This window comes from Podarcis muralis, chromosome 6 (genome assembly GCF_964188315.1).
Source record: "Podarcis muralis chromosome 6, rPodMur119.hap1.1, whole genome shotgun sequence".
NCBI lineage: Eukaryota > Metazoa > Chordata > Lepidosauria > Squamata > Lacertidae > Podarcis > Podarcis muralis.
In genome coordinates this window covers 24,694,271-24,706,581 of record NC_135660.1, presented here as the reverse complement: position 1 = coordinate 24,706,581, position 12,311 = coordinate 24,694,271, and the positions used below count along the sequence as shown (strand labels likewise).

The following is a 12,311-nucleotide window of genomic DNA, read 5'->3' as shown; positions in this document are numbered from 1 at the left end:
GGAAGACAGGGGACTCAGTAAAGAAAAAGCGCTTTAAATGAATTATAACACTATGACACCAGATGGTGCTGTGGAGTCCTGTCTTTCGCCAATGGGATTTCCCTTGACAGTGGTACTTCGGGTTACATACGCTTCAGGTTACATACGCTTCAGGTTACAGACTCCGCTAACCCAAAAATAGTACCTCAGATTAAGAACTTTGCTTCAGGATGAGAACAGAAATCGTGTGGCAGAGGCGCAGTGGCAGTGGGAGGCCCCATTAGCTAAAGTGGTGCCTCAGGTTAAGAACAGTTTCAGGTTAAGAACAGACCTCCGGAACAAATTAAGTACTTAACCTGAGGTACCACTGTATGAAGTTTACAATGCATTTAACGGAATCGCTTTTTTTGATGTGTCTAGATCCAGCCAGGGGCGTAGGAAGGGGGGTGCGGGGCGGTCCGACCTGGGTGTCATTCTTGAGGGGGGGTGACAAAATCCCCCCTGGGCACTGATCGCCATGCCGATCAACCCCCCCAGCAGCTCACCCCACCCCCCGGGTGCATGGCATGGGCATAGCTGTCAATGTTTCCCTTTTTTTAAGGGAAATCCCCTTATTCCAAATAGGATTCCTCACAAGAAACGGGAAAAGTTGACAGCTATGGCTCTGGGTGCCCCATTGGCTAGTTCCACCGCTGGATCCAGCCAGGGTTTCTCCAAAAATAAAAGAAAAACAGGACAGGGTTATGTAAGTAGGGCCAATTGTCTGCCTGCTTTTCATTTTCCATAGCAGCATGCAGTTGGGTTGGCATTTGACTGAGCTTGGGGCCTCAAGCTCACCCGGAAAACATGCCCTCTTGCCAGATGCGCCAACGCTGTATGAGGTACAGTTGATTAGGAAGCCAAACCAATTCTCTTCTTTACCTTGGTGCTGCTTTGTGAGGATGAGGCTCCAAGTTGGCTCCAAGTTTCCAGAGAGCTGGGTGAGCACCCGGAATAAGGAGTTGATGTTTACATGCCTCTGCATCCCATAGAAGTCTTAGCCCATCCTCAAACATTATCCCACCTTCCCACTCGCAGTGACTGTCCCATTTCAGATGCAGTAGCATTTGTCTCCATTTCAAAGAGGTTTGGTTTTTGGTACTTTAATATGTGATACCCATAAGAACAAATAAGCATAACTGTTAAAAGAAGATGATGGGTAATACTGAATTGGTCTGAATATAGGCTGCACCCCCCCCCCCCCCAGATCTGGCTTGTATAAAACCTGGGTGAGGTTTATAATCATGTACTTCTAGGTAGAGAAGCCATGATTTAAAATGAGATCTTGGGACCCACGTAGGGCTTTGGGATACTTCAGAAGGTTGTTGTTTTTTTGTGTGTAAAAGGATCACCTGTCCTTCTCGACAGGTATCACTCGTTGCTTGGTGAGTTATTTCATTGCTGGACAGGACTAGAGGTTGAACGTAGCTTTTAGATTGTAAAAAAGCACTGGGTGGTGTCAATGTTTCCCTTTTTTAAAGGGAAATTCCCTTATTCCAAATAGGATTTCCCTTTAAAAAAGGGAAAAGTTGGCAGCTATGGTGCCAGAGCTTTATTGTACATGTTTTCCTCTCAAAAAGATCTTGTTTTTTTGGGGGGGTGCAGCCTATATTTGGAGGTGGCTTATATTTGGACCAATTTGGTGCCTCTTCCTGAAACCCTGTCATTCAAAGCCGAATAGACAACACAAGGTTAGGTGAACCAAAGGCTGGGTCTTTCATGCACCAGGGTGTGGCAACCTGTTTCAGGTGGCATCATGAGGAAAGGATAGCTGCAGACAAGAATTCGTGTGTGAAAAGTACAACAAGACTTTTTACTGGCTCCAGCATCTGGGCTCAACTTTAGGCAAAAAAAATTATCTCATACCTGGTAGAAGGCATCTTTCTATGTTCTTCCTAACCTGTTTTCACAAAAACAATTTCAATTCCAGTATCGAAATATAGGATGAACTTTTTTTTCTTGAACACAACAACAGAATTCAGTGTACTGCAGTTCTAAATGCAGATGTATGGGAATAAGTTGAGGGAGGGCTATCATTTAAGTGAGTAAGTTCCCTTTCTTAGTGGGGATGCAGTTTTGTTTGTTGAAACGTGACTACTGATTTCAGACTGCATGTGCGTGCCAGTAACATTATGTTTATCAAATAGGATTTCTCCTACCCCAGAAAGAAGTTGTAAGAAGGGAGTTTGGGTTGTACTTGGTATGCAATGTCTGAAGACCACACCATTTGTGTGCTGTTTTTCCACAGCTCAAAGTGGGTTTCCACAGGCAAAAAATGATAATCATAGATTGTGCATGCCAAACAGAAGAAATGTCTTCTGCTTTTGTTGGATTGCTATTTAACAGACATCTAAGAAAAAGCAGTGCCTGTTTCTCAACTGTCCCTTAGTGTTGCAATAGTTACAGCTACATTCCCATAAATGACAAGTTTCCTAGTTGTTGTTGCTTGCCGAGAGAGTTGAATAACCTACCTGCTGCTGAAACCAAATTTGATCAAAAGCAATTCATTTGCCAGACATAAGGTTTTTTGTTCTGAAAGGATTTGGAACTCATCTGTAGGCGTTATGTCATTGCCATCATTTCATGTTAGTCTCTGCTTGCATAAGAAAGCCGAAAAGATTTTTGTCATGAGTGTAAAGATCACTTCCAGTTTTGCACTAAGTGCAAATCAAGTGTGCAAGAGGATATCTTCTTACAGTGAGGAGAGATGAAAGACAAGGGACACATGTACACTGCAAGCATAAGATGGTTTTATACCACTTAACTACAAAGGTTTCTTCAAAGAATGCTGGGAGTTGTAGTTTGGTAGTTATTTCAGAAGTGGAACCATCCCCCTCGGGAGGTTGTGGGCTCTCCTTTCTTGGAGGTGTTTGATGGTCATCTGTCATGGATGCTTTAGTTGAGATTCCTGCATTGCAGGGGGTTGGACTAGATGACCCCCTTGGTCCCCTTCCAACTCTGCAGTTCTTTTTTATTTCACTTACTACAGAGATGCAATAGCTTCTAATTTTAGCACACGAGTTGCCTTTCTCTTTAGCGATTTCCTTGCAGCGCTTCATGTGGTCTATTTCCAGTGCCAATTCGTTCATAACCTTCTCAGATCTGTACATTTAACTGTGAATTTTGTTCGGCAGTGAAATGAATCTCTATGAAAGGCGTGAAAAGAAAGAAAACACACGTGGGGGTTGTGGGGTTTTTTTATTGTTACTGTTATGGATCACCGTCATCTTAATTTTCAACCCAGTCTTTTTAAAGTCGGATCTCCTTCCCTCCTTCCCACCTTGACGTCATCTTACTTCCTTCTTCTATAGGAAGATACAATGTTCAAGGAAGCAGCCTCTCTGCTCCTTAGGTATGCACTTCCCAAATATATCTCTATATCCAGAAAGGATAAATAATACAACTCCAGCCCTAATCAGGCATTCCATGGAATGTGTGAAGACAGAGACTGTGGGAGGAAGGTGGAGAATGCACGCCAGCCCTGACCTCAACTCCACTTCTGACTTCAACACACCGAGCGCAAAGGTCTGAAGTTTATTCTAAGTGCATTTGGCTAAACATACTTGGAATCTTCCCCATGCTTGAGTATGCAAGCAAGGCAGGGGTCTCAATCTCAGGAATCTGTGGGTTCAGCTTAGAATCCCACTTCAGACCTTTGCATCTGAAATTTGCTTCCATGGTAGTGGGAAGTGGAGCTAATGTACTCAACTCTGCTCCCTTCCCAGGTCCATTTGAACACCTGAAGGAGGAGATATATGACGCACCCCTAACATGGGCATAGGCAAGGGGGCAGGGGGCCACTTGCCCCCCTCCTAAATAAAGTAAATAAATAAAAATACTTTACTAAAAGTAGAAACCGTAGGAAGATTGACAGATTTTTCTGAGCACTTGGGGCAAAAACAAAAAGCAATTTAAAACAACATTTCATTCCGAATCTGCTAGACAGAGCCAGACAGAGGATGGTGACAGGTGTCCTGCCCCTCCCTGACATAAATCCTGACTACGCCCATGATCCCTAATAAAATGAGTCCAAGCTTTTACTGGTACCATTACTCAGCTACAGCTCCTAGTGCTGTCATTTGAAGCAATAAACATCTTGTTTGGGGAAATCAATTTATACATGAAAAATAGAACATTGAAAATCATCCGATTAACGATGGAAAACAGTATAATATATGCTCACAATGCAATCCTATACATGTCTACTCAGATGTAAATTTCACTGAGTTCAGTAGGGCTTACTCCCAGTTACGTGGGTTCAAGGTTGCAGCCTAAATGATCCATCAGTCTGCGCTTACACAGCTAACAATATAGTTACATTTCTGTAACATAAGAGAGCTCAAAGGGGATCTGGCACAATATACTTTTTTTAATTGCTGAGTTACGTGCTAGAAGCTTTTAAACAATGCTATTCGGGAACAATGTATGTGACATGAACAGAGTACATATGCTATATAAAACAAGTGCTAAGAATATGAGTTTTGTCTCAGTTCAAAAAAATACAGGAATAATTACAGTGAAGTATGAGAAGTTTTCAACCCATTTCCAAGTCCAAGCGTTTTAGCAAGGGCAGGTCTGTAAAAGATTAAAAACACACATTTGATAAATACATGAGAGCAATAGCCCAGAATCCAAAACCCTTATCCATTTATACAATATAGGCAGCCCAGTGCAGAGTTCACTGAATTCAAGGTCAATTTCAATGGATCATGACTCATTTTCAGAGCTGATGCACTGATCTGAATGGGGGAAACTCCCCATTGCTAGATCCCCTGTTGTGATGCCAACTTTAGTGTTGGCATCCTTTGGTAGAGTCTGTCATTCACACAGAAAGTAGTGGGGCTTTTTCCTTGTGTGATGTTTCTCAGTCCTATACAACAAGATTTCGGTTGATTGACCGTCAGATGTTCCCATGAAAGGGAGAAAATGATAGTCACTCAAGGACCAAAGGAACAATGCTTGGAAGTAAAACGGTTGGTAGATACTCCTTATGAGACCAGAAGATTATAAAACTAAATATGGCACCAGTAAAAGCTCTGGTGATCAAATCATTTAGAAAGTTTGGGAGGAAATTAACATCATGGGACACTTGCACACATTCTCATATTTTCATATGAGCAAATCCCACTGATGTAACATTATGCAACATTTGGGAAAGGCATACTGTCATGCAGTGTTCTTCAACCTTGGGTTCCCAGATGTTGTTGGACTACAACTCCCATCATCCCTGACCTCTGGTCCAAGCTGGCTGGTGATGATGGGAGTTGTTGTCGAAGAACATCTGGGGACCCAAGGTTGGAGAACACTGCTCTAATGCCAAAGCTAAGAGCCACAATCCAAGATAGCACTGAACATACATCACTGCATTGAAATCTATGGGTTGTGTCCAGATATGTCACACTCAGAGTAGATTCATTGATACAAATGGTCATGACCGACAGAAGTCAATTGAATTCAGTGTGTCTACTCCAAACATCACTTAGTCAGATGCAACCCTATAAACATGAATGCACTCACCTCTATTTTGGATTGTGGCCAAGCATTTTTAAGTCACACTGAAGCCGCGGGGGAGTGTTTTAAGCAAATGCCCAACTCTCTTGAGCAGCAACACTCATTTGGTTGGGGACCACAAGCTGGATCGATTCTGTGCTGCAAAACCAATTAGTAGTGTTTGGTTCTTTTTGATGTCTGTTTCGCTGCGCTGTAATTGCTAACATTTTATTGGATTTACATTTTTATGGTACGGCTGCTTTGGGGGCATTGCCCCAAAGGGACCTATAAATGCAATAAATATAGAAATATACTTTGTATTCGCTTGTCCAGGCACGAATTTCCTAATGACACAGACATAATGGCCATCCTTGGCTTGCTGAATCAGCTCGTAAAGCGTCATGGGCAGTTTCTGTGTGATCAAATAACCCCAAAAATACTTGTTGAAAGCTTTGGGTAGCCTTTAAACACACTTACCTCTTTGTGAACATGGCACACGGCACATGCACCTCCGAGACAGCCCCTTATTATGTGAATGGTACAGATAATTATTTCGATCCCACTCAGAACAAGCAGGATGGCAAACAGGGTCACGTTCCAGGTAACAATGTGCCTTGGCTCATGGCACAGGTACCTATTGAAAACAATCGCAAATATTAATTTGTAGCTGTGGACGTGGGGGGAAGGTGCCACAAGAACAACAACAAATTGTTCTAATAAATTTAATAGCCTTTGTCCCCATTTAATATTTTGAAGATATTTGCTCCCTATTCCTGCGCTGCCGTGAATATATGCTGTTTTTTCAGACAGGGAGAGAGAAAAACAGCAGTCAGAAAATCTCCTCACAACACGGTTTTTCCTCCCTGGAGAGGGTCTGTCTGCATCTAGAAATAGACAAATCTGTCACTTTTTATTTCTTTCCGTTTCTTATTTTTTCAGTCTTCAGTTCAGTTCTTCACATTTCTGCATCAGTTTGCAATTTCTAAGAAGAGTCCTCCTGAAAATTCATCCGAATTTTAGTACTCAAACAGTGGTACCTTGGTACATGATTGGCTTGGCTCCCGAACAAATCGGCTCCCAAATGCCACAAACCCGGAAGTAAGTGTTCCGGTTTGTGAATGTTTTTCGGAAGCCGAACGTCCGACAGGGCTTCTGCGGCTTCTGATTGAGTGCAGGAAGCTCCTTCAGCCAATCAGAAGCCGTACTTTGGTTTTCGAACAGTTTCCGGAGTCGAACGGACTCCTGGAATGGATTAAGTTTGAGAACCAAGGTACCACTTGGTATATACATTTTTGTAGGCTCCCCCCCCCCCCGAAGCACATTCTTGCAAGCAATCTTCCCCAATGCATTCTCGTACCTAAGTTTATTCATTTGTGTGCACCAGGGTTTCCCAAACTTGGGTCTCCATCCCTAGCTAGCAGGACCAGTGGTCAGGGATGGTGATGAATGACAGGATGCAATCTACTACTTTAGTGGTTCTCAAAGGGTGTGGCAGGAGAGTATGGCAAGAGGGGTGGGAAGATTCAAGGGCAATCACAGAAACACTTAAACAATTCATTTGTGTTGATGAGGAAATGAAGGTTTGTTTATCTCAAATTAGACTTAATATAAAAGATTACCCAGCAAAAGCCAAGTCACACCTCTCATTGAATCTGTATGCATACTTAAATCACACACACACACACACACACACACACACACACACACACACACTGTATTTTCCGTGAATAAGATGCCCCCTATTTTTTGGGACTCAAAATTAAGAAAATGCACTATGCACTATCCGTGTATAAGACAATCGCTTATTTTAAGCTTCAAAAATTTAGGAAAAAATATATTCTTATACACGGGAAAATATGGTGTGGAAACAGAAAGAGATTTTCCTTTTTCAATGTATTTCTCATCAATAAAAATTTCAGTGTGGCTCAGAAAAAAAAACTTTGAGAATCACTGTACTACTTAATAATCAAAACCTCCAGGCAGTTTACATAAAATATACCTTTAAAATGCCAATATAATCAGACAAGATAGTCTTAAAAAATCAAAATAAAACCAGCAACAGAGACACAATAGACTCTGATGCCTGGGCAGTATGCAAAGGTGTTTGAGCTCATCATTCTCAGTCCACACGGCTGGTTGTCCAAGATGATGAGCGTTGCAGTCAAAAAAGCACCCTGCCCCTGCAGTCTGCCACAGGAAAGCTTACATACCCTCCATGAGTGTTTAAGAACGGATAGCACCCGCTGTGGTCATCAGTGCAATAACAGTAAGGTCTTTCGGCCAAAGCCAAAGCTGAAATGATGAAGCAGTATCCAGCACCGAGAATCCCAACAGCGGCCACCACGACTGATGCCAGCAGCTACGATAGGAAAGTAGAAAGAGTGGAGTCAGGGGAGGCTGGTCTGTTAAGGCAAATGGGGTATTGCCCCACCACTCCAGTCTGCCCTCAGTCAGTCCCATCTCCTTGCCTTCTTGCTTAAGAAATAGTCCGGGATGTGGTTCTGGTTGTCAGGTTCCTCCTAATCAGTCCAAGTGTAGAACTCAGTAGGGAAGAGGACAACATTAGAAATGGTTGGCTCTGCCTGCCATTGGCTCTGGCGCCACCTAGTGTTGGCCTCCCTGCCTTCCACCCAACCAGCTGCGATGGGTACCCACCACCAACGAAAGGAATGCACAGCCTCCTCTGAGTTTCTGATTAGGTCTTATATTTAAATGGCTGGCAAAGGGAAAAGGCTCACTTACTGCGCAGTTTCTCCCATAGTGCTCGTGGGGAAAGCATCCATGGAAACACCCCTCATTTTCGAGTCCAATGAGCACAAATGCCGGGATCAACACCTAGGTTTAATTTAAAAACAAACAGTTGTATTGCAAACAATTATATTAGATCAGCGATTGTACAGTGGTACATCGGGTTAAGAACTTAATTCATTCTGGAGGTCCGTTCTTAACCTGAAACTGTTCTCAACCTGAAGACCACTTTAGCTAATGGGGCCTCCCGCTGCTGCCGTGACGCCGCTGTGCGATTTCTGTTCTCATCCTGAAGCAAAGTTCTTAACCCAAGGTACTATTTCTGGGTGAGCAGAGTCTGTAACCTGAAGTGTCTGTAACCCAAGGTACCACTGTATCTGCATCCCACATCTCAGTATGAGTTTCTGCTTAGTTTTGATCATGCCTACTGATGTGACTCAGCTTACATCTTGTATCCCATTTATGTCCAATTTCTTCTAGCTAATTAAACCAAAAGATTTTCTTGCAGTTGCCCAATATCAGACCACCGTAATTAATGGATTAGACTTCATCTCCTGAGTCAAACCATTGGTCCATCTAGTTCAGTGCTGTCAACACTGACCGGCAGCTGCTCTCCAAGGCTTCAGGCAGAAGTTTCTCCCAGCCCTGCCTGAAGCTGCCAGCAATTGAATTTTGGACCTGCTGCCAAGGCTTTGCCACCAAGCTGCAACCCTCCCTGTGTCATGTATAGTACTTCTGTTTCCATTGTAAAGACAGGTAACCGGTTGTATTTATTTAAAAGTGTCAACGTACCAATTCAAGCTTGTTAGCCAATGGGCTACAGGCTAAATGAAATCTGGCCTAATTTGAAATTAAACTATTCCACTTCTTCCACCTCCTTCATTTGCCCCCCCCCCCCCATCGCTGCACAAGGGAGAGGTGGCTGCTGAAAAAACTATCAGCCTGAATCAGATGAGGGGATGTTTAGGTCTTGTCATAATGATGTCATGAACCACAGTAGGAGAAGGGATTATTAGCCGACACCTTCCTAGGCACCTATAATTCTAGGACTGGCCAGCAGGGAGGGGTGTCACCAGAGACCTGGCGTCTTGGCAGCAGTGTCACCACCAGGGACAGTGGGAGGGCAAGGTCAGGAAGGTTCAGGTGCATCAACAGGAGCATTGGTTTGCCTCTATTTTTTGCCATGCCCAAACAGCCTTGACCTTGCTACTGCCCCATTCCCTGACTGCTCCAGCACGCAGCAGCTACACAGCTGCCCAGAGGCCATGTCTGCATGTGTATTCTTCCCCATTGCCAGCTCCTATAGCAAACGAAGGTGGCATATCCTCCTCCAAGCGTCCCGATTTTCCAGGAACAGAACAGTCCCAGAATGGTGAAAGCTTCTGTTTTGATCCTGGAATGTCCCTATTTCCCCCGGCTGTGCTGCCGCATTCTAGCTCAGGCTTGTCCCGAAGGGCAGCGGCGGCAGCAGTGGCAGTGGCAGCTGCAAGGGAGCGCCCCACCGCCTCTCCATGGCTGCTGCAGCCGGCCTCCTCCCTTGGGTAGCTGGTAGCTGCTGCCACCGAGTTGTGCCAGCTCTGAGGGGCAGGCAGAGGGCAGGGTCTTCCTGGGTGGGAAGAAAGGGGAAGCGGAACAAAGCGCAGGGAGTCTATTCTTTTATTTTTAATGCTTTAAAAAATAAAAATTATTATTATTATTATTATTATTATTATTATTATTATTATTATTATTATTTTACTTATACCCCGCCCACCTGGCTGGGTTTCTCCAGCCACTCTGGGCGGCTTCCAACAAGAGATTAAAAATACATTTTTTAAAAAAAATGCTTTGTCTGTCTGCATCTATTCTCGCCCCTTTCTGAAATTTCATTATTGGTGTGTGGTTTGCCTTTTTGTAAATTTACCAAAGAAAATAAAATAAAATCAGGATTAAGGGGTTTCCCCAGGACAGTGTGTTGTGTCCTATTCATGTAATGATGGTGGCACTCAATCTTTCTCTGATAGGAAATGCTCTGTGGGGGGGGGCAGCAAAAAGGGGGGGTCGAGGTGGGTCAGTTGTGGGGGGAGAGAGAAATGCCCCAATTTTCACCTGAGGAATGTTGGAGGCTATGAGATGGTTGAGGACTGATCAGTTTTGAAGTGAAACAGACACCCGAAACCAAGGTAACGGCTTCTACTGTTCAGGAGGCAACCCTCAGTAACACACTCATTTGTGAATAAAAAAAAAATGCCATCTTTAAAACCAGGAAACTGCCCAACATGAAACTATGATCGTTTAGGATATTGTTGTCAATTGACTCTAGAAAGGCACACCGTATGTGTGTATGTCTAAAAGACATCACTTTTGAGATTCAGAATATTTACGTGTCAGTTTTGAAAGCGAAATGAAAGAAGGGGGAAATGGGAGAACAGAGGAAAAGAGCAACTTACAGTAATCTTCTCAATACTCTGACAATATATAGTAAGTATATAGTAAGTTTTACTATATACTGCATGCTTCCCGCCATAAAATAGAATTCGTGCTCAGCAGGAGAAGACACCAAGTGGGTGGGTGAAATATCTTTTATTCCATTCCTTATTTCTGAATCTCCCACAACCACCTCACAGAGGCCTTCAAGGATCCTGTTCTAGGCTGTCTGGAGCTCTGAATAAGAGTGCTCCTCTCAGGAGGTGGGGATACACTGCAACATTTTGTTGCAGGCCCCACTAGTATCATTCTGGTTAAACTTTCTGGTTTAACTTCAATTCTTCAACAGATGTCTTGGTGGCTTCCAAGGGATGCCAGCCAAGACACTTTGGTCTTCACTAGAGCAACATCAGTTTAGGACTCTGAAAGGACAGCGAAAGGACAGATCGTCCCACAAGGTCAATTTTGAAAAGGGGGAAAAAAACCTTGCAGTTCATTTTGTTGGCTTATTGTTCTGCACAACTCTGAATTTTTGAAACTTAAAAAAGTAAACATAAAAAATAAAAATATGGCAAAGATTCCAAATCCAGTGAGGCCATGTGGAAATTTTTCTGAAACATGAAATTCAGCAGCTGAGGGAAGAGAAGCATAAGAACATCCATTGTGAGAAAGGAAACATACAATGATTTGTTACTCACCAAAATACCTCCTCCTACAATGCCATGAAGACAGCCGACGTATCTGCTGAGGTGATTGTGTGAAGCGTATCCTATTTCTCCATTGGGAAAATAAAGCAGGATGTTTGCTACGATGCAGAGCACAGCAAGAATCAACAGCTTGTACCCAACATATTTAATGCATCTCCCGTAACACATGTTGCTTGCAGTTTTGTAAATGTTCTGTCAGTCGGTAGAGCCAAGGATCTGCCTGCATGTACCTATCCAAGAGCGAAAAGGGGGAGAGAGAGCTGTGCTCATTCCTTCTTAAATACCTTGGGCTACCTAGTTACCTGGATGATTATTACACATAAGCGATGAATGGCCACTGGCACTGAAGAATGTAGGACCTGGGAGAAGCACAGTCTCATTGGCCATTTCCAATCAAGCAGTTGCCAAATTGCTACAGCGCTTCAGCTGGCCTGAATTTTAACCTTATAGGAATGAATAATGGCATAGGCAATCCCACATGAAGAACAGGTTTCTAGACATAAAGGCAGCTTAAAAAAAAAAAAAAAAAAAAAACCTGGAAAGGGATGAGAGGAATACAGAAGAAATGCAATGCTCTGCCAGGAACAATATAAAATTGTTGCTTTTCCGAATATGTTGAAGTGGTTTACGCAGTGCTTTTTTCTGGGGGGACGCAGACCCCTAAACATTGTGTGAATCTAAGTGTGGCCCCATTGAGGGGCAGTATTTCAATATGAGTAGGAAAATGAGAGTACCCATAAACATGTTTTTTTAAAATAAATAAAAAAGCACTGGGTTTACGACACAAAGAGGCTGGAATTGTAAAAATTCCACCAAATAAACCTGTTGCTGAATTTTAGAACTACAGTTGAGTGAGAAACCTTTCAGATGGAGGACATTTATGGAGCATTGGATAACTAAATTTAAGTGAAGACTAATCACATTGATTTCAGCTGGGTTTAT

General features: G+C 43.2%; 1 protein-coding gene across 1 annotated transcript; it reads right to left on the bottom strand.

Moving 5' to 3' along the window:
* Positions 1-3,221: 3,221 nt before the first annotated feature.
* On the bottom strand, positions 3,222-11,860 carry LOC114596746 (transmembrane 4 L6 family member 1). The gene is made up of 5 exons (XM_028728485.2): positions 11,361-11,860; positions 8,251-8,343; positions 7,719-7,867; positions 5,986-6,142; positions 3,222-4,593 (listed from the first exon to the last, which is right to left on the bottom strand). Exons 1-5 carry the CDS (start codon positions 11,535-11,537, stop codon positions 4,579-4,581), a joined length of 591 nt encoding a protein of 196 aa, XP_028584318.1. The 5' UTR covers positions 11,538-11,860; the 3' UTR covers positions 3,222-4,578.
* Positions 11,861-12,311: the final 451 nt, after the last annotated feature.

Bases quoted from the DNA above. Each gene is read 5' to 3' on its own strand.
- LOC114596746 (XM_028728485.2), bottom strand. From the start codon at position 11,537: ATGTGTTACGGGAGATGCATTAAATATGTTGGGTACAAGCTGTTGATT. The intron at 8,344-11,360 runs GTGAGTAACAAA...AATTAAACCTAG, and splicing joins TTGTAGGAGGAGGTATTTTG to GTGTTGATCCCGGCATTTGT. The intron at 7,868-8,250 runs GTAAGTGAGCCT...TTCCTATCGTAG, and splicing joins ACTATGGGAGAAACTGCGCA to CTGCTGGCATCAGTCGTGGT.